An 18,255-nucleotide genomic window follows, 5' to 3' on the forward strand; every position below is an offset into this window, starting at 1 on the left:
AAAATTTGGTGACAGGAGGGGGTGGCTGCAGCATCCATGGGGGCACTGGTTCTGTCCCCTCCCAGGCCCACCTGCCATTTTCAGGTCACCTGAAACTCCCAAAAGCCCGCTGCCAGGAGGGGCTGGCATTTCTCCCCGTGCCTCCCCATCCGTCAGCAAGCAGCAGGGAAGGGCTCGGATTCCCCAGCAGAGGTTAAAGAGGCAAAATCAGCTCGGCAACAGCAGCGAGGGCAAAAATAGCCTGAGCTTTGCGTGGAGCTGTCGGGGCCCATCAGCGTCGGGGTGTTCCAAGGACTCCCGTGGCCCGTGGGCACTGTCAGCAGCAGCCCTGGGAACGCCATTCCCCAGGAATTCCCTGCGGGAAGGGCGAGAGGCCGGGCTGAACCCCGCGGGTTTGGGAGCGGAGAGCCCTGGCCAGCCCCAGGGCAGAGCGAGGATGAGGATGAGAGTGAGGATGAGGATGAGGATGAGGATGAGGGTGAGGATGAGGATGAGGGTGAGGATGAGGATGAGGATGAGGATGAAGGGCTTTCCCTGCTCTGGGAAGAGGGAAGGACGCAGAATGTCCCCGAGGGCGTCCTTGTGCCCACACTGAACCCGCCGCGCTGCCGGGGCTGGGGGCAAACCTTGCCCCGAGTGAAAAATAATAAAAAATAGATAAAAAAATCAGAGTCACATCGGCAAGGGCAGGAAATGAATTCCAGGCCGGGCTCGGAGCGAGCTGGGATGGTGGGAAGTGGCACTGGTGGCTTTAGGGTCACTTGCAAGCAAAGCGAGCTGGGGGTCTGTGATGGGTGGGATTCCAGAGTTTGGGGACGGGAATTAATCTGAGGATTTATTGGGGGAATTAATCAGAGTAATTAATCAGAGGGGCTCGGTTTGGTGCACATCCAAGGAGGGGAAAAGGCCCGATCTGGGAATTCCCAGCCTCAAACTGGGCTCAGGGAGGTGATGCCCATAGCAGGGGTGGCACTGGGTGGCTTCAGGATCCCTTCCAAACAAAGCAAACTGGGGGTCTGTGATGGGCGGGATTCCAGAGTTCGGGAGCTGGAGGATTTAATCAGTTTGGTGCCCATCCAGGGAAGGGAAAAGCCCCGATTTGGGCATTCCCAGCCTCAAACTGGGCTCAGGGAGGTGATGCCTCACTCCTGCTCCATCGCTGGGATTCAGGAGCACTGGGGCTGGGAGCAGAGGTGAGGTCCCGCCTTCCAGCCATCCCTGACACCCAAAAAACCCCAATTTTGGGGCTCAGGATGCTGCAGACGCCCAAAATGGGGCATTTCAGAGCAGAGTCAGGGCTCGGCGGAGAGGGAAGCAGCATCCAGGTGCGGATGTCCCCTCTCGCCACCCAGGTGTCCCCTCGGGGGACACACCCGAGCTGCTGAGGCTCCTCCCGGCGTCTTTAGGATGAGGAGCGGGCGGGGAGAGCGGCTCCGTCCCCAGGGATTACACCGCTAATGCCTAATCCATCACGGTAACAACCTTGACTCCCATTAATGTGATAACGCTCGGCGGAATTAAAGCCCGGAGCCGGGAGGGTGAGCAAATCCCACCCATGTTAATGGGGCTTAAAGGGAGGGAGGGAGGGGAGGGATCCGCCGGTCCCATCGATCAACTCCGGAGCGGGAACAAAGCCAGGGAGGGCTCTGCATCCCCAGGGGACGCTGGAACCATCGGGATCCTCTGGAGCCATCGGGATCCTCTGGAAATGGGAGAGAGCAGCAAACCATCATGATGCTGCTGGAGGAACTGGGAGCACTGGGAGCACTGGAGCTGCCTCCCTATAATCGGCTTTGCTGATTAACCTCGTCACCCCACAAAGGCTGGGAATAAAGTTGTGGAGTTTCTTGTGTTTTTGTAGGTTTTTTGCAGTGGTTTTTTTTTTTTTTTTTTTTTTTTTGGTAGGTTTTATTTTTTCTCCCCTTCCAAGCCTGAATATTTTTATCTGTGCTCGTTCTTCTCCCTCACCACGGTGAGGCCTTGCCGGTCTGCTCTGGTCCCAAAAGCCGGATCTGCATCCCACCCTCACCCCTCCGAGCCTCCCTTTCCTTCTGGGCAGCTCCAGACAGAGCCCCCTTTGTGCAGGGATGGCCGAGCAGGGACTGTCCCCTGCGTGTCCCCTGCGTGTCCCCTCCTGCCACTGATATGGGAGAATCCGAGCTCCCCTTCCCCAAAACCCGGCATGAGGAGGGACAACGAACTGTGGGGCAGAGGGACAATTAAATGTGGGGCAGAGGGACCATGAACTGTAGGAGAGAGGGACAATGAAATGTGGGGCAGAGGGACAATGAAATGTGGGGCAGAGGGACAATGAAATGTGGGAGAGAGGGACAATGAAATGTGGGGCACAGGGACAATGAGATGTGGGGCACAGGGACAATGAGATGTGGGGCAGAGGGACAATGAACTGTGGGGCACAGGGACAATGAACTGTGGGGCACAGGGACAATGAAATGTGGGGCAGAAGGACAACGAACTATGGGGCAGAGGGACAATGAGCTGTGGGGCACAGGGACAACGAAATGTGGGGCACAGGGACAATGAGATGTGGGGCACAGGGACAATGAGCTGTGGGGCACAGGGACAATGAACTCTGGGGTGCTGCCCCCGGTTTAGGGAGCTGCCAGGCTGTAAATTGGGCTGGAATAAATACATTTAATTTTAAATTAATGGAATAAATTTGGGCTGGCTCCCTCAAATGAGAGGCCGGGGAGCTGCCGGTTAAACACTCTGGGATTAACCCTACAGAATCCATGACCCCAATCCCACCCCGAGCTAATTAACGCACTCAGCTAATTAGAGGGGGAGTTTCCCCACTGGATCCCACCCCCGGCAGGCTCTGGGGCTGGGGCTGAGGGAATTAAACCCGGGAAAGCCCGGGTGGAGCTGTGGGGGATAAAAACTTTTGTGGTGTCACCTCGGGGGGACCGAGCCGAGCTCTGGCGCAGCCCCGAGCCTGGGAGGGGATGGAGAGGGAGAGCCCTGGTCTGGGAATGCTTTCCTTGGCTCCGAGGGAGCAAAGATGTGAATTATCCAGGGACCCAGGCAGGAATTATTCAGGGATCCAGGCAGGCGTTATTATCCAGACATAAATTAGCCAGGTGGGATTTATCCAGGAATTATCCAGGCAGGATTTATCCAGGGATCCAGGAGAGCACGACCCAGGGATCCAGGCAGGAATTATCCATGTGGGATTTTTCCAGGGATCCAGGCAGGAGTTATCCAGACGTGAATTATCCAGACATGAATTAACCAGGGATCCAGGTGGGATTTACACAGAGATCCAGGCAGGAATCATCCAGGTAGGATTTTTCCAGGGATCCAGGCAGGAATTATCCAGACATGAATTAACCAGGCGGGTGTTACCCAGGAATCCAGACAGGAATTATCCAGGGATCCAGGTGGGATTTATCCAATTTACCCAGGTATCCAGGCAGGAATTATCCAGATGTTAATTAACCAGGTGGGATTTATCCAGGATTTATCCAGGCAGGATTTATCCAGGGATCCAGGCAGGAATTTTCCATGTGGGATTTTTACAGGGATCCAGGAAGGAATTATCCAGGCAGGATTTATCCAGACATGAATTAGCCAGGTGGGATTTATCCAGGAATTATCCATGTGGGATTTTTCCAGGTATCCAGGCAGGAATTATCCAGATGTTAATTAACCAGGTGGGATTTATCCAGGCAGGAATTACCCAGGGATCCAGGCAGGAATTATCCAGGTGGGATTTTTCCAGGGGCTCAGGCAGGAGTTAACCAGGGATTTATCCAGGGATCCAGGCAGGAATTATGCAGACATGAATTTTCAAGGGATCCAGGTGGGATCTACACAGGGATCCAGGAAGGAATTTTCCAGGCAGGATTTATCCAAGGTTCCAGGCAGGGAATGAGCAGGAATTTGCCCTCCTGAGGGAGAGGCAGAGGGACCTGGCCATGGCCTGAAGCAGCTCCTGCTGCTGGGATCCCATCGGAGCAGGAAGGGGAGGGAGAGCAGCGGGATCTGTGTGCCGGGAATGGATTTTGGAAAATCCAGCTGCAGGGGGAACACCCAGAGTAACCCAAGTGAGAAATGTCCTGGTCACTGCTGGGGAACGGGGACACCCCCAGCACTGGGACCCCTCTCCCCTCCTGCTGCCCAGGGCCTTCATCGGGGTGAGCCCAGTGGAGCATCCTCCTCCTCCTCCTCATTCCTGCTTCCCAGGATGGGCTCCCCATCCCTGGGGCTTGGGAGGGTCTGACCCCAAATCAGAGGCAGAGAGAGGAGTGAGGGGTTCCAGCACCCTGTTGGGGCTGGGGGATGAGGATGAGGATGATGAGGAGGAAGGCTGTACCCTGGCCCTGCAGGGAGTGGTGACCCCATTCCCACTCCCGGTGTGGGGCAGAGGGGTTGGACACTGGGATGAACAATGCCAGGAGTGTCCCACGGGAATTTGGGGCTCCCTGGAACCTGTGTGGGTGTGACCCCAAAAACCCCACAGTGGGGAGGGCACAGCACCTGCCTGGTGCCCCTTTTGGGTGGGGTCTCCCCGGCACCGGGTGGCACCTTGTCCCAGTGCCCCTTTGCAATTCCCACAGTTGTCACTCACCCTGAGATGTGGCACCTTGTCCCTGCAGCCCCCCCATGTCCCTCTGCCACCACCAGAGCGTCCCCATTTCCCGTTCCCAAGGTCATTCCCCACCCAGGGACCCCTCCTCACCCCACAGTTTCCCTCCTTTCTCATTCCCATGGCTGTCACCCATCCATGGATGTGGCACCTTGTCCCAGTGTCCCTCTCCCGTTCCCATGATTGTCACCCACCCTGAGATGTGGCACCTTGTCCCTGCAGCCCGCCGGTGTCCATCTGCCACCCCTGTGACTGTCACCCACCTCAGGATGTGGCACCTTGTCCCAGTGTCTCTCTGCCACCCCCTTGGCTGTCACCCATCCCAGAATGTGGCAATTTGTCCCTGCAGCCCCCCGGTGTCCCTCTGTCACCCACCCATGGCTGTGCCACCTTGTCCCTGCCGCCCCCCGGGTGTCCCCTCCTCTCCCCTCCTCGGCCGGAGCAGCTCAGGGGGTCCCGGGGGTGGAATTTGGGGAGGGCTGGGGGGGTCTCGCCTTCGGCTCTGCGGCATCGCGGGAGCCGCGGGGGTCCCCGGAGGGGCCGGGCAGGTGCATCCCGGGATGGATGGATGGAGAAATGGATGGAGGGATGGGAACACAGGGACGGATGGATGGGGACCCGGGGACGGAGGATAACGAGCACAGCCCCGCACCGAGCCCCCCCCGACCCCCGCCCCGGGCGGAAGGGCGGCCCCGGCGGAGGGGCGGGGAGGGGACGGCGGCCCCGCCGGCTCTGCCCCTTCGCCGGGGCTCGGCGGAGCGCAGCCGCCCCTCGCCGCGCCCCCTCCCCGGCAGCCGGAGCTCGGCAGAAGCCGGCGGGAGCCCGGCGGAGCCCGGAGCGCGCAGCGGAGCCCGCCGGGGATGCGGGAGGCGGCGAGCGGCTGAGGACCCGGCTCCGGCCGGGCGGAGCATCCCCCCTTCCTTCCCTCCGCTTCGGATTTGGGATCTACCTGACCGCCTTGGGAATTATTCATTTTTTTTTTACCCCCCCCCCTCCCCCCCCTTTTTTATTTTTTATTTTTTGTGCCTGATTTTTTTTTTAACATAATTTTTTCGCACACGTGGAGGAGCGCGTGGATTTCCTACCATGATCTTGGCAAACGCCTTCTGCATCGTCCTCCTCGTAGGTGAGTGAGTGGCCCCGGCGGGGGTGCCGGGGGCGGGGTGGTGGCGGCGCCTGTCGCCTGCCCGAGGTGGCGCGTCCCCAACCCATGGGCGAGGGGCTGGGGCGGGGGGCGAGCCCCTCCGAGCTGGCACCGGCGCTGCGGCACCAGAGAGAGGGGCTCAACTTCATCCCCTATTCCCCGGCAACTTGGAACGGGGAGGGGGATACAGGGGACACTCAGGGGGCTCAGGGGACACGGGGGACAAGGGGGACACCAGCCCAGCCGCCCCCTCGGGGCCGGAGCGGGCAGGATCACCCCGCAGCCCAGCCCTGCCCGTCTCCCATCCCCGCTCCCCTTGGCGAACCAGGATTTGCGTTTCAGGGGAAATCTCCGCTTCTCCCCCGTCTCGCTGCGCTCCATCCTCCCCACGATCATTCCAGAGCTTGGGAACGCGGGGTGGGCACTCGGCGGGCAAAGTTGGGCTCGTGGCTCCGGTTCCTGCATGCGGGAATCGCCGTCCCCGCGCCCGGATCGCGCTGGAGCCGCGGGCTGGGCTCGGCTCGGAGCTTCGTGCCCGGAGATCGCTCCCGATCCCCGGCAGCCGCCGCTGGGAAGGGGAGAACCCGCAGACCGCGCTGGGTTTGGGGTGAAAATGAAAGGAAAAGGGCGATGTTGGGGGTTCGGGCGTGCCGCGCTCCCGGGGCCGCTCCCGGGGCCGTCCCCGGTTCCCGCAGCCCCGCGGCTGCCGGGGATGCGATCCCGGCTCGCTGCAGCGCCCGGAGAACTTCGCGGAGCCAGCCTGGGCTCGGGGACAGGCACAGGGGACAGGCACAGGGGACAGGGACAGGAGGCCGCTGGGGGACACCTGAAGGTTGGCACAGCCTCGTTCCGGGGGGCTCGGGGTCCCGGTAGAACGGGGGGCACGGGCTGTGCCCGGCTCCCAGCGCCACCCCAGCGATGGAAAGGTGTGCCCCAAACCTTTGGGGAGGGGGAACATCTGTTCCCCCTGCCCGGAGTGGTGCCGGGCTCGGGTGGAGCCCTCAGACACAGAGAAAGGGACACTGGGGGGACACGAGTGGGGACACGAGTGGGGACACCCCTGTGCAGAGGAGGGGAAGAGTGGCCCAGCCTGGCTGGGGGCACAGCTGGAGATGTGTCTGAGCACATGTGGACATGTCTGGGCACAGCTGGATGGCTCAGGGGGAAATTTGGGGTGCAGGTACCTCCAGAGGGAGAGGAGTGCCCCACCTCAGGCATCTGAACCAGGGCCTACCCGCCCTCACAGCGGGGTTGGCATCGAAGCAAGACCTTGCCCCCCATTTCTGGGTGTCCCTCTCCCATCCCCGGGTGTCCCCAAGGCTCTGGGGACCCCGAGCAAGGACCCTGCACCCCCAGATCCGTGACCATGGTGTGGCTTCATGCTGAGGATCCTGGAGCAGGGAACATCCAGCTCTTCCCAGCCAGGATCATTCTGCAGGGTTGGCATCGAAGCAGGACCCTGCCCCCCATTTCTGATGTCCCCTCCATGTCTCTGGGTGTCCCCAAGGTTCTGGGGACCCCGAGCAGGGACCAGATTCAGGGATGGGTGACCACAGCGTGGCTTCATGCTGAGTATCCTGGAGCAGGGAACATCCAGCTCTTCCCAGATTCTGTGGGGTTGGCATCAAAGCAGGACCCTGTCCCCCATTTCTGGGTGTCCCCAAGGCTCTGGGGACCCCCAGCAGGGACCCTGCACCCCCAGATCCAGGCATGGGGTGACCACGGTGATCCTGAGGATCCTGGAGCAGGGAACATCCAGCTCTTCCCAGATTCTGTGGGGTTGGCATTGAAGCAGGACCCTGCTCCCCATTTCTGGGTGTCCTCCCCACACATTCCTGGGTGTCCCCAAGGTTCTGGGGACCCTGAGCACCCCCAGATCAGGGGATGGGGTGGCCACAGTGATCCTGAGGGTCCTGGAGCAAGGAACATCCAGCTCTTCCCAGCCGGGATCATTCTGTGGGGCTGGCATCAAAGCAGGACCCTGTCCCCCATTTCTGGGTGTCCCCAAGGCTCTGGGGACCCCCAGCAGGGACCCTGCACCCCCAGATTAAGGGATGGGGTGGCCTTGCTCTGAGGATCCTGGAGATCCAGCTCTTCCCAGCCGGGATCATTCCCGGGAAGCCACAAAATCCCTGCCTGGTCCTGGCTGGGAATCTGCGCGTTCCGGGGTGATCCTGGCCAGGAGAAACATTTCCCTCTAAAGCTGCCGAGTGTCCGGAGCTCTCCGGCAGCAGCAGAGCAGGAGAACACGGATTAGAGCTCGGGAAGAGGCGGCTGGGGCCGGGAGGAGCGGCAGGAAAAGAGGCCAGAGCCTTGTGCAAAGCCTCGCTGTGCTCCCGAGCCTGCCGAGGATTAGCCGGGAATTCTCTGCAGATGTTCCAGCGCCGGGAGTTCGGCTCTGCCGGGAGGGGTTTTGTTTTTTGGGGATAGAAAATCATCATCCCCCTCCTCAGTTTCTCCCTCCACCCAAACTCCTCGGTGGGAATGAGGAGCGGGGGGCTCCAGGGGAAGTGCCCAGGCTGGGAAGAGCCCCAATCCTGCGGGATTTAGGGGCAGCACAAAGGGCTGTGCCCGCCCTTCCCGCTCCCGGCTCCGGTGATGCCACCCAGGGGCTGGCAGGACTCTGTTCCCTGCAAAAATTTGGGAAAATGGTAAAAACCAGGAGGATTTGGGCCAGCTCGCCCACACCCCTCATCCCTGCTGATCCCCAAGCGTGGATTTCTTGTGGGGTTACCAACCCATCCCAGCCGGCACCGGGAGGGCACCCGAGGGTGTTCCAGGTGGTGCCAGGGTGAGGATGTGGCCCTGCCCTGCCCACGGGGACAGGAACGCGGCTGGAGGAGGGGATTTGTGGGGAGAGGCTTCTGGAGAAGTGTGGGCTGGAGCTGGAGATGAGCTGGGAAAGGTTGGAATGTGGTGGAGCTCTGGAACGGTTCTCCACACCCTCTGGAGCTCTGGAATGGTTCTCCACGTCCAGTGGAGCTCTGGAATGGTTCTCAACATCCAATGGAGCTCTGGAAGGGTTTTCCACATGCCCTGGAGCTCTGGAACGGTTCTCCATGCCCAGCAGAGCTCTGGAACTGTTCTCCACATCCACTGGAGCCCTAGAATGGTTCTCCAAGCCCAACAGATCTCTCTGGAACGGTTCTCCATGTCTGGTGGAGCTCTGGAAGGGTTCTCCACACCCAGTGGAGCTCTGGAACGGTTCTCCACGCCCACTGGAGCTCTGGAATGATTGTCTACACCCACTGGAATTCTGGAATGGCTTTTCACACCCACTGGAGCTCTGGAATGGTTTTTCACACCCAGTGGAGCTCTGGGATGGTTCTCCAAGCCCAGCAGAGCTCAGGAATGGCTCTTCACGCCTGGTGGATCTGTGGAATAGCTCTCCACACCTGGTGGAGCTCTGGGATGGTTCTCCATGGCCATGGAATTCTGGAATGGCTCTCCACACACCCGGTGGAGCTGAGGGATGAATCTCCAGGCCTGGTGGAGCTGTGGGATGGCTTTCCACAGCCCGTGGAGCTCTGGAATGGCTCTCCATGGAATTCTGGAATAGTCTCCATGCCTGATGGAGCTCTGGAACATCTCTCCATACCCAGTGGAGCTCTGGAATGGCTCTCCATGGAATTCTGGGACAGCTCTCCATGCCTGGTGGATATCTGGAATGTCTCCAATGCCCTGGAGCTGTTTCCCTGTGGCCATGGCTGCAGCAGGATCAGCTTTTCCCAGTTTCCCATTTTTTGGACGCCTCAGGATGGGATTTCCTGGTGTGGGAAGGCGCAGAGTCCCAAGGCATCATCCCAAAGGCACCATCCATGGTATGGTGAGGCTCTGACATTCCCAGCCTTGGGATCAGCGTTTGGGGTCCCGTTTCTCCTGCAGCCCCTCCATGGATCCTGTGTGGAATACAATCCTGCCAGGCCTGCCCTGGCCTGGCCTTCCCGAGGGGAATCTGCTGCTCCAGCCTGGATCTAAGGTGGCTCTGGGGGCTCCAGACCTGTCAGAACCCAGCGGGGCCCGACTGGGGACATCGGCTGGACACCGGGACCTGTGGGATTTGTGGGATCTGTTCCTGGGAGTCACCACAGCCAGCGGAGCTGTCCCCACCTGGGCACTGCCCACCCTGCTCCTGTCCCTCCTCAGAGGCCCCCGAGGTGGGCAGAGCTGCCTGGAGACCCGCTCTGGTACTAGGGACCCACTGCAGTGCCCACTCCTGTGCCGGGGACCCGCTCCGGTGCCGGGGATCCACGCGGGTGCCCAGGGACCTGCTGCGGTGCCAGGGACACGCTGCAGTGCCCAGGGACTCTCTCGAGAGCCAGAGACGCGCTCTGGTGCCTGCTATAGTGCCAGGGTACCCAGGGACCCACTGCAGTGCCCAGGGACCCGCTGCAGTGCCGGGGACCCACTTTGGTGCCCAGGGATCTGCTCCCGGTGCCAGGGACCCACTGCAGTGCCCACTCTGGTTTTGGGGACCTGCTCCAGTGCCCAGGGACCAGATCCAGTGCCAGGAACCCGCTCCAGTCCCGCCGGGGACTCACTGCAGTGCCCGCTTCGGTGCCCAGGGACCAGCTCCTGTTTTGGGGACCCACTCTGGTGCCCAGAGATCCGCTGCAGTGCCAGGGACCCGCTCTGGTTTTGGGGACTCGCTCTGGTTTTGGGGACCCTCTGTGGTACCAAAGACCCGCTCCGGTGCCCAGGGACCCGCTCCGGTGCCAGCCGCTCCCGAGGGACGCAGCGGGAAGGGCCCGTGCCCAGCCCCGGGGGTGGCAGGGGACCCGCCCCGCCCGCCGGGGGGGACACACGGGTGGCCCCTGTCGCGTTCCTGTAGGTGTCACTGTCCCCCTGCCAGACCCGCGCTGGGAAGGGGCTGCCCGCGGTGCCAGGCGGGAGGGGACAGGGACGGGGGGTCACCCCGACCTGCCACCCTCGGGGGGCACCATGGCGGGCACAGAGAGGGGTCCCCTTCCCCAGGCTTCCCTCTAGATCCTGCCATTCCCGTTTTTCCCTGCTCCAGGGCTTTCCCTGGGAGCTGGAGGGTGGAGGAAGGGACAGCGGGTCCTGTCCCCATCACCCTGGGGACGGGGGGACACCAGCGCTGCCTGTCCCCAACTCCCCCGAGAGGGGACAATCCAGGCTGAGCCTGGGTCGGATTTAGCAGCAATATTTTATTTCTGGGGGGAAAAGCAGATGCGGAAATGCTGGGGATGGCGGGGGAGCTGTGAGAATGCAGGGACAGGGACAGGAGCCGGCCGGGCTGGCACAGAGAGGGGTCCCCTCCCCATCGCCCCCCGGAGCAGCCCAGGGTCCCCTCCAGGTCCTGCCATTCCCGTTTTTCCCTGCTCCAGGGCTTTCCCTGGGAGCTGGAGGGTGGAGGAAGGGCGGGGAATGGCAGCGGGTCCTGTCCCCATCACCCTGGGGACGGGGGGACACCAGCGCTGCCTGGCCCCAAATTCCCCGAGAGGGAACGAGCCAGCCTGTGCCTGGGCCAGATTTAGCAGCAATATTTCCAAAAAGCAGATGCGGAAATGCTGGGGGTGGCTGTGAGAATGCGGGGACAGGGTCCGAGCGGGGACAGGGACAGCGACAGCGACAGGAGCCGGCCGGGCTGGCCCGGTGCCACCCCGGGAGGGGAAGCGCCTGTTGGGAGCCGCAGCTGCCCCGCGGCCCTGCCAAGGCTCCGAAATCCGTGAGTCAGATGCCCTAAAAATCCCGTGACGGGGATGGGAACGATGAGCAGCCAAAGGCAGGCTCGGGAATTGGGATGGAGCCGCTGCTCCCCGGTAACGCGATCCGGGAATGGATCGGGGTCATCAATTCCTTTGGATGGAGCAAGGAACATCAGATCCCCCAGCCGAGGTGTGGAGTTAACCCTGCACCTGCCCGGGAATCTCGGCTGGGGGGAGCAGGAGATTCCACTCCCACTTCCCTGGAAGTGCTGCAGGACAGGCTGGAGGGGCCCCGCGGCCCTGCCAAGGCTCCGAAATCCATGAGTCAGATGCCCTAAAAATCCCGTGACGGGGATGGGAAGGATGAGCAGCCAAAGGCAGGCTCGGGAGTCGGGATGGAGCCGCTGCTTCCCTGGCTCCGGAGAGCTCCGGGAACGCGATCCGGGAACGGATCGGGGTCATCGATCCCTTCGGATCGAGCAAGGAACATCAGATCCCCCAGCTGAGGTGTGGGGTTAACCCTGCACCTTCCCATCCCCACCGGGCAATCTCGGCTGCGGGGAGAGCAGGAGATTCCACTCCCACTTCCCTGGAAGTGCTGCAGGACAGGCTGGAGGGGCCCCGCGGCCCTGCCAAGGCTCCAAAATCCATGAGTCAGATGCCCTAAAAATCCCGTGATGTGGCTGAGACCGATAAGCAGCCAAAGGCAGGGCGTGCGCAGGGGCTCGGGATGGAGCCGCTGCTTCCTGGGCTCCAGTGAGCTCCGGGAATGCGATCCGGGAATGGATCGGGGTCACCGATCCCTTAGGATGGAACAGGGAACATCAGATCCCCCAGCTGAGGTGTGGGGTTAACCCCGCACCTTCCCACCGCCACCAGTTTTTCCCAATTTCCCATATTTTGGGAATCTCGGCCGGGGGGCAGCAGGGACATCCCTGGAATTGCTCCAGGCCAGGCTGGAGGGGGCTCAGAGCAGCCTGGGGTAGGGAAGCTCTCCATGCCCATGTTGGTTTTAAGGTCTCTTTCCACCCAAATCATTCCAGGATTGTGGGATCCCATTCCAGCCCCTGCCATGGGCAAGGACACCTCCCACCATGCCAAGGTGGCCTCGGGCACTTCCAGGGATGAGGCAGCCACAGCTCCTCTGGGAATTCCATCCCAGACCCTCCCAGAGAGGAATCCCTTTCCTCCCTTTCCTTTGCCCCCTTTCCTTTCCCGATGTTTTAATCTGAAATTCCTTGGGGTTTTAATCTGAAATTCCTGGAGGTTTTAACCTGAAATTCCTGGGATTTTCATCTGAGTTTTTAATCTGAATTTCCTGAGTTTTTAATCTGAATTACCTGCTCATTTTCCTTCTCGGGGGTCCTCATCTGCCCTATCTGGGGAACTCCTTCGGGACCTTCCTCCCTAACCATTCCCTCCTCTCCCTCCCTCACGGAGCTGGGCTGCTCACCTGGGGGTTTTAATGTGAATTCCCTGGGCTTTCAGTCTGAATTTCCTGCCCATTTTCCCTGCCAGGGTCCCCATCTGCCCTGACTGGGCTACTCACCTGGGGGTTTTAACCTGAACCTCCTGGGGATTTTCATCTGGGGTTTTAATCTGAATTTCCCGCCCGTTTTCCCTCCCGGGTTCCCCATCTGCCCTATCTGGGGTGCTCACCTGAGGGTTTTAATCTGAATTTCCCTGGGGGTTTTAATCTGAAGTCCCTAAAGTGTTAATCTGAAATTCCTGGTGGTTTTAAACTGAACTTCCTGGAATTTTCATCTGGGGTTTTAATCTGGATTTCCTGCCCATTTTCCCTGCCGGGGTCCCCATCTGCCCTATCTGGGGTGCTGACCTGGGAGTTCCATAGGAACTTCCTGGGGGTTTTAACCTGAACTTCCTGGGGATTTCAATCTGAATTTCCTGGGGGTTTTAACCTGAACTTCCTGGAATTTTCATCTGGGGTTTTAACCTGAATTTCCTGGGGTTTTTAATCTTAATTTCCTGGAATTTTCACCTGAATTTTCTGGGGTTTTTAATCTGAATTTCCTGGGGTTTGAATCTGAATTCCCTGGGCTTTCAATCTGAATTTCTCACCCATCTTCCCTCCTGGTGTCCCCATTTAGCCTATCTGGGGCTCTCCTTCATTTCAATGCTCGCCTTCCTCCCTAACCGTGCCCTCCTCTCCCTCCCTGTCGCAGATGAGATGCTGCGCTCGCTGGCCGGGCCGCCCCCCGTGCCCCCCATGCCCCCCGTGCCCATGGACTGCGTTCGAGCCACGGAGCTGGGCTGCTCACCTGGGGGCTTTAACCTGAACTTCCCGGGGATTTCAATTCGAATTTCCCGTGGGTTTAAATCTGAATTTCCTGAGATTTTAATCTGAATTTCCTGGGATTTTAATCTGACTTTCCTGCCCATTTTCCCTCCCGGCATCCCCATCTGCCCTGTCTGCGGCGCTCCTTCGGGTCAGTGCTTGTTGCTCACCTCCCTCCTGTCCCTCCCTGTCCCAGATGAGATGCTGCGCTCGCTGGCCGGGCCGCCCCCCGCGCCCCCCGTACCCATGGACTGCGTTCGGGCCACGGAGCTGTGCGCGGCCGACCCGGGCTGCAGCTCGCGGTACCGGACCCTGCGGCAGTGCCTGGCCGGGCGCGACCGGAACACGCTGCTGGCCAACCGCGAGTGCCAGCTGGCCCTGGGGGTGCTGCAGGAGAGCCCCCTGGAGCGCTGCCGCTGCAAGAGGGGCATGAAGAAGGAGCTGCAGTGCCTGCAGATCTACTGGAGCATCCACCTGGGGCTGGCCGAAGGTATGGAGGGGGTAAAGGAGGGGTTTGGGGTGGGGGGAGAGCCCAATGGATCAGCATGGGGTGATGGCGAGATCCCAAAGGAGAGTTTTGGGGCGGGGAGACCTCAAAGGAACGCCCCAGGGCGGTGGGGATGGGGAGATCCCGCAGGAGTGCCCTGGGGGTGATGGGGATGGGGAGACCCCAAAGGAGCATCTTGGGGTGATAGGGATGGGGACACTCCACTGTATCAGCGTGGGATTATGGGGAGACCCTAAAGGAGAGTTCTGGAGAGTAAAGGAGACCCCGGGGTGATGGGGAGACCCTAAAGGAGTGTTTTGGGGTGGGGGAGATCCCAAAGGAGCGTTTTGGGGTGGGGGGCACCCCAATGGATCACCCTGGGGTGATGGGGTTGGGCACGGGCATGAGGACACCCTAAAGGATCACCTGGGGTGATGGGAATCGGGAGACTCCAATGGATCAGCGTGGGGTGATGGGGAGACCCTAAAGGAGAGTTTTGGGGTGGGGGAGATCCTAAAAGAGTGGTTTGGGGTGGGGGAGAGCCCAAAGGAGAGTTTTGGGATGGGAGAGACCCCCAAAGGAGGGTCTTGAGGTGAGGGAGGTGAGGGAAATGGGGAGACTCCAATGGATCAGCGTGGGGTGATGGGGAGATCCTAAAGGAGCATCTTGGGGTGGGGGAGACCCCAAAGGAGCATTTTGGGGTGATGGGGATGGGGAGACCCTGAGGGATCACCCTGAGGATGTTAGGGAGACTCCATGGGATCACCCCAGGGTGATGCGGATGGGGAGACCCCAAAGGAGCATTTTGGGGTGGGGGAGATCCCAAAGGAGTGGTTTGGGGTGCAGAGATCCCAATGGATCAGCATGGGGTGATGGCGAGACCCCAGAGCGGTTTTGGGGTGGGGAGACCTCAAAGGAGTGCCCCAGGGTTGTGGGGATGGGGAGATCCCACAGGAATGCCCTGGGGGTGATGGGGAGACCCTAAAGGAACGTTTTGGGCTGCAGGAGATCCTAAAGCAGCATCTTGGGGTGATGGGAATGGGGAGACCCCAATGGATCAGCGTGGGATGATGAAGAGACCCCCAAAGAAGTGTCCTGGAGTGATGGGGAGACCCTAAAGGAGCACCCTGGGGTGGGAGAAATCCCAAAGGAGAGTTTTGGGGTGGTGGGGAGAGCCCAGAGGAGTGTCTTGGGGTGGGGGAGATCCCAATGGATCAGCATGAGGTGATGGGGATGGGGAGACCCTAAAAGAGTGCTCTGGGGTGATGGGGAGACCCTAAAGGAGTGTTTTGGGGCGGGGGAGACCCCAATGGAGTGCTCTGGGGTGATGGGGTTGGGGTTGCTATCTCTAGATAGAACAGATGTGGAGCCCAGGGAGGAAAAGTGGGCACCCCAGGAAATTCAGGAGAAAATCCCAAGAAATTAAAATTAAAACCCCCAGATGAGCACCCCAGATTGGGCAGAAGTGTGCTCCAGAAAAGAGAAATGGGCATGCCAGGAAATTTTAGGTGAAAATCTTGGGAAATTCAGATTAAAAACCCAGGGAATCCAGATGGGCACCTCAGCCTCAGCCCCCAAACCCACCTGCATTTGTGCCAACACACCCTGGGCTGGTGGCAGAGCTCCCTGCCTGTTGGGCAGGGGTTGGGATGAGATTTTCAAGGCCTTTTCCAGCACAGATCAGGCCGGGAATTCTGGAATTCTGTGGGAAAGGTGTGGGAAAGCTGGAGCTGAGGATGGAGGAGTTGTACCCGAGGCTGTGGGAAAACTCTTCCAGAGGGTGGGAAAACTGGAAAATCTGTTCCAGAGGGTGGAAAATCTGTTCCAGAGGGTGGGAAAACTGGGAAGACTCTTCCAGAGGATGGGAAAACTGGAAAAACCCTTCCAGAGGGTGGAAAATCTGTTCCAGAGGATGGTAAAACTCTTCAAGAGGGTGGAAAATCTGTTCCAGAGGATGGGGAAACTCTTCCAGAGGATGTGGGGGAGCCGTACCCGAGCCCAGGGCCCCCTTGGGTGAAATTCCCTTCAAATCTGGGTCAGCGCAGGAATCAGAGCCCCAAACCCGGCCCAGAGCAGGAATTACGCCTTAATTGTTTTCTCCCTCTCATTAGCTGCCCTCGTTGAGCAGCTTCCCGGGGATTTTTTTTTGGGAATGAATGAGGGAATTGGGATGGGAATTGCACCTGGAGGAGGAGGAGGAGGAGGGAAGAGCAGCGATTAAACCGAGGTTTGAAGAGACAGAAGCTTTGTGGCGATCCTTTTCGGCGCTCAAACGCAAATTTGTGGTTTTTAGCGGAGATCTTGGGGTTCCCCTCCTCCCCTCCGAGCTCTCCCTGCTATTAGGGAGGCTCCAGCCTCCTTCCCGGGGGTTAATTGCGGCTCCAGGCAGGTCCGGGGCCCCGGTAATGCTCGGTAATTTCCCCGGCGAGCAGCAGGAGTCAAGCGGGTGTTTAATTATTTATGGCAGCGCTGGAGTTCGCGGGGCCGCCGGAACGCGCTGGGTTCGAGCGGGAGAGGCGGGGAGGGAATGGCCGGGAGCGGGTTTGGATCCTGATCCCGTTCCTGGGGAGGATCAGGGGGAGCCCTCGGGGCGTTGTCCCCAAATTCCATCACCCTGAGGGCAGCGGTGACATTTCTGGGAAGCTGCAGGGAGCAAGGACATCCCAGTTCCCTCCCAAATTTCCCGGGAATGTGGATGAGGAGCAGGATCCTCCCATTCCTGATGAGGATCAGGAGGAGCCCTCAAGGCATTGTCCCCAAATCCCATCACCCTGAGAGCAGTGGTGACATCACTGGGAACCCATAGGGAGCAGGGACATCCCAGCAGGGTCTTTCCCCTCCCAAATTTCCTGGGAATGACACTGAGGAGCAGGATTTGGATCCTGTTCCCATTCCCAGTGAGGATCAGGAGCTGCCCTTGGGGTGTTGCCCCCAAATTCCATCACCCTGACAGCAGGGTGACATCGCTGGGAAGGGATGCAGGGAGCAGGGACATCCCAGTTCCCTCCCAGATTTCCAGGAATGGCCTGGAGTGGGGTTTGGATCCTGTTCCCATTCCTGGTGAGGATCAGGAGGGGCCAGAGCTGCCCTTGGGGTGTTGCCCTCAAGTCCCATCACACTTGGGATGGGGACAGCCCAGCCTGGCATCCCAGTGAGGTCTTTCCCTCCCAAATTTTGGGATTTCCCTCACAAATTTCCTGGGAATGTCGCCAGGCTCAGAGCAAACCCTCCTGGTTTGCTCCCCACCTGGATTTCCACACAGGGGATTCCTGAACTTCATTCTTAGGGGAATTTGTACAATAAAAGAACACAGAGCTGAGAACAGGCTTTTAGGGTTTTTTTAAGGTTTTTAGGGTGTTGTAGGTGGTTTTAGGGGAATTTGTAGCAATAAAAGAACCTAGAGTTGAGAACAGGCTTTTAGGGGTTTTTAGGTTTTTTAGGTGTTTTTAGGGGAATTTGTAGCAATAAAAGAACCCAGAGCTGGGAACAGGTTTTTAGGGTTTTTTTTGGTTTTTTTTTTTTTTTTTTTGGTTTTTATGTGTTTTTAGGGGAACTTGTCACAACAAAAGAACCCAGAGCTGAGTGGGGACCCCAAAACTTCCAGCCTTGAACTCAGTACCCACCCCCTGGAATATCCCAACCCCAATTCCCTCTGCTCCTGGAATCCTTTGGGTTTGCCCACCACCACCACCACAACCAAAACTCCCAGAATCTCTCCCAGATCCCTTTTCCCTTTAATCCTAGTGCCTGGAACCCTTTTTGCTTTTCCCTCCCTGAACCAGGGTGGTTCCTGTGCCTGGAACTGACTGAAATTATTCACCACAAGCTTTAATTTGCTTTTTTTCTCCCTTTTTTTTTTTTTTTTTCCCTGCCAAAGGAGAGGAGTTTTATGAAGCCTCCCCGTACGAGCCGGTCACCTCTCGTCTCTCTGATATATTCAGACTCGCTTCAATTTTCTCAGGTAATAAAAGCTCCGTGTTTTATCTCCTGCCTTGAGCGCAGAGCTGCTCCCAGCCAGGGGAATCCTCCATCCCTCACCTCCCTCATCCT

The 18,255-nt window shown here is 59.2% G+C and overlaps 1 protein-coding gene across 1 annotated transcript in view; it reads left to right on the top strand.

Moving 5' to 3' along the window:
• The first annotated feature begins 5,646 nt into the window (after positions 1–5,646).
• The window catches only part of GFRA2 (GDNF family receptor alpha 2), a 31,657-nt gene continuing 19,048 nt past the window's right edge, over positions 5,647–18,255 (top strand). The window contains exons 1-3 of the mRNA XM_054294669.1: positions 5,647–5,735; positions 13,915–14,208; positions 18,083–18,166. Coding sequence (XP_054150644.1) covers positions 5,696–5,735; positions 13,915–14,208; positions 18,083–18,166 — 418 coding nt within the window. The 5' untranslated portion in view covers positions 5,647–5,695. The remainder of the gene's footprint in view (positions 5,736–13,914; positions 14,209–18,082; positions 18,167–18,255) is intronic.

Source organism: Melozone crissalis, unplaced genomic scaffold (assembly GCF_028551555.1).
Source record: "Melozone crissalis strain CALT ecotype California unplaced genomic scaffold, PUWL_Pcris_2 ptg000295l_1, whole genome shotgun sequence".
NCBI lineage: Eukaryota > Metazoa > Chordata > Aves > Passeriformes > Passerellidae > Melozone > Melozone crissalis.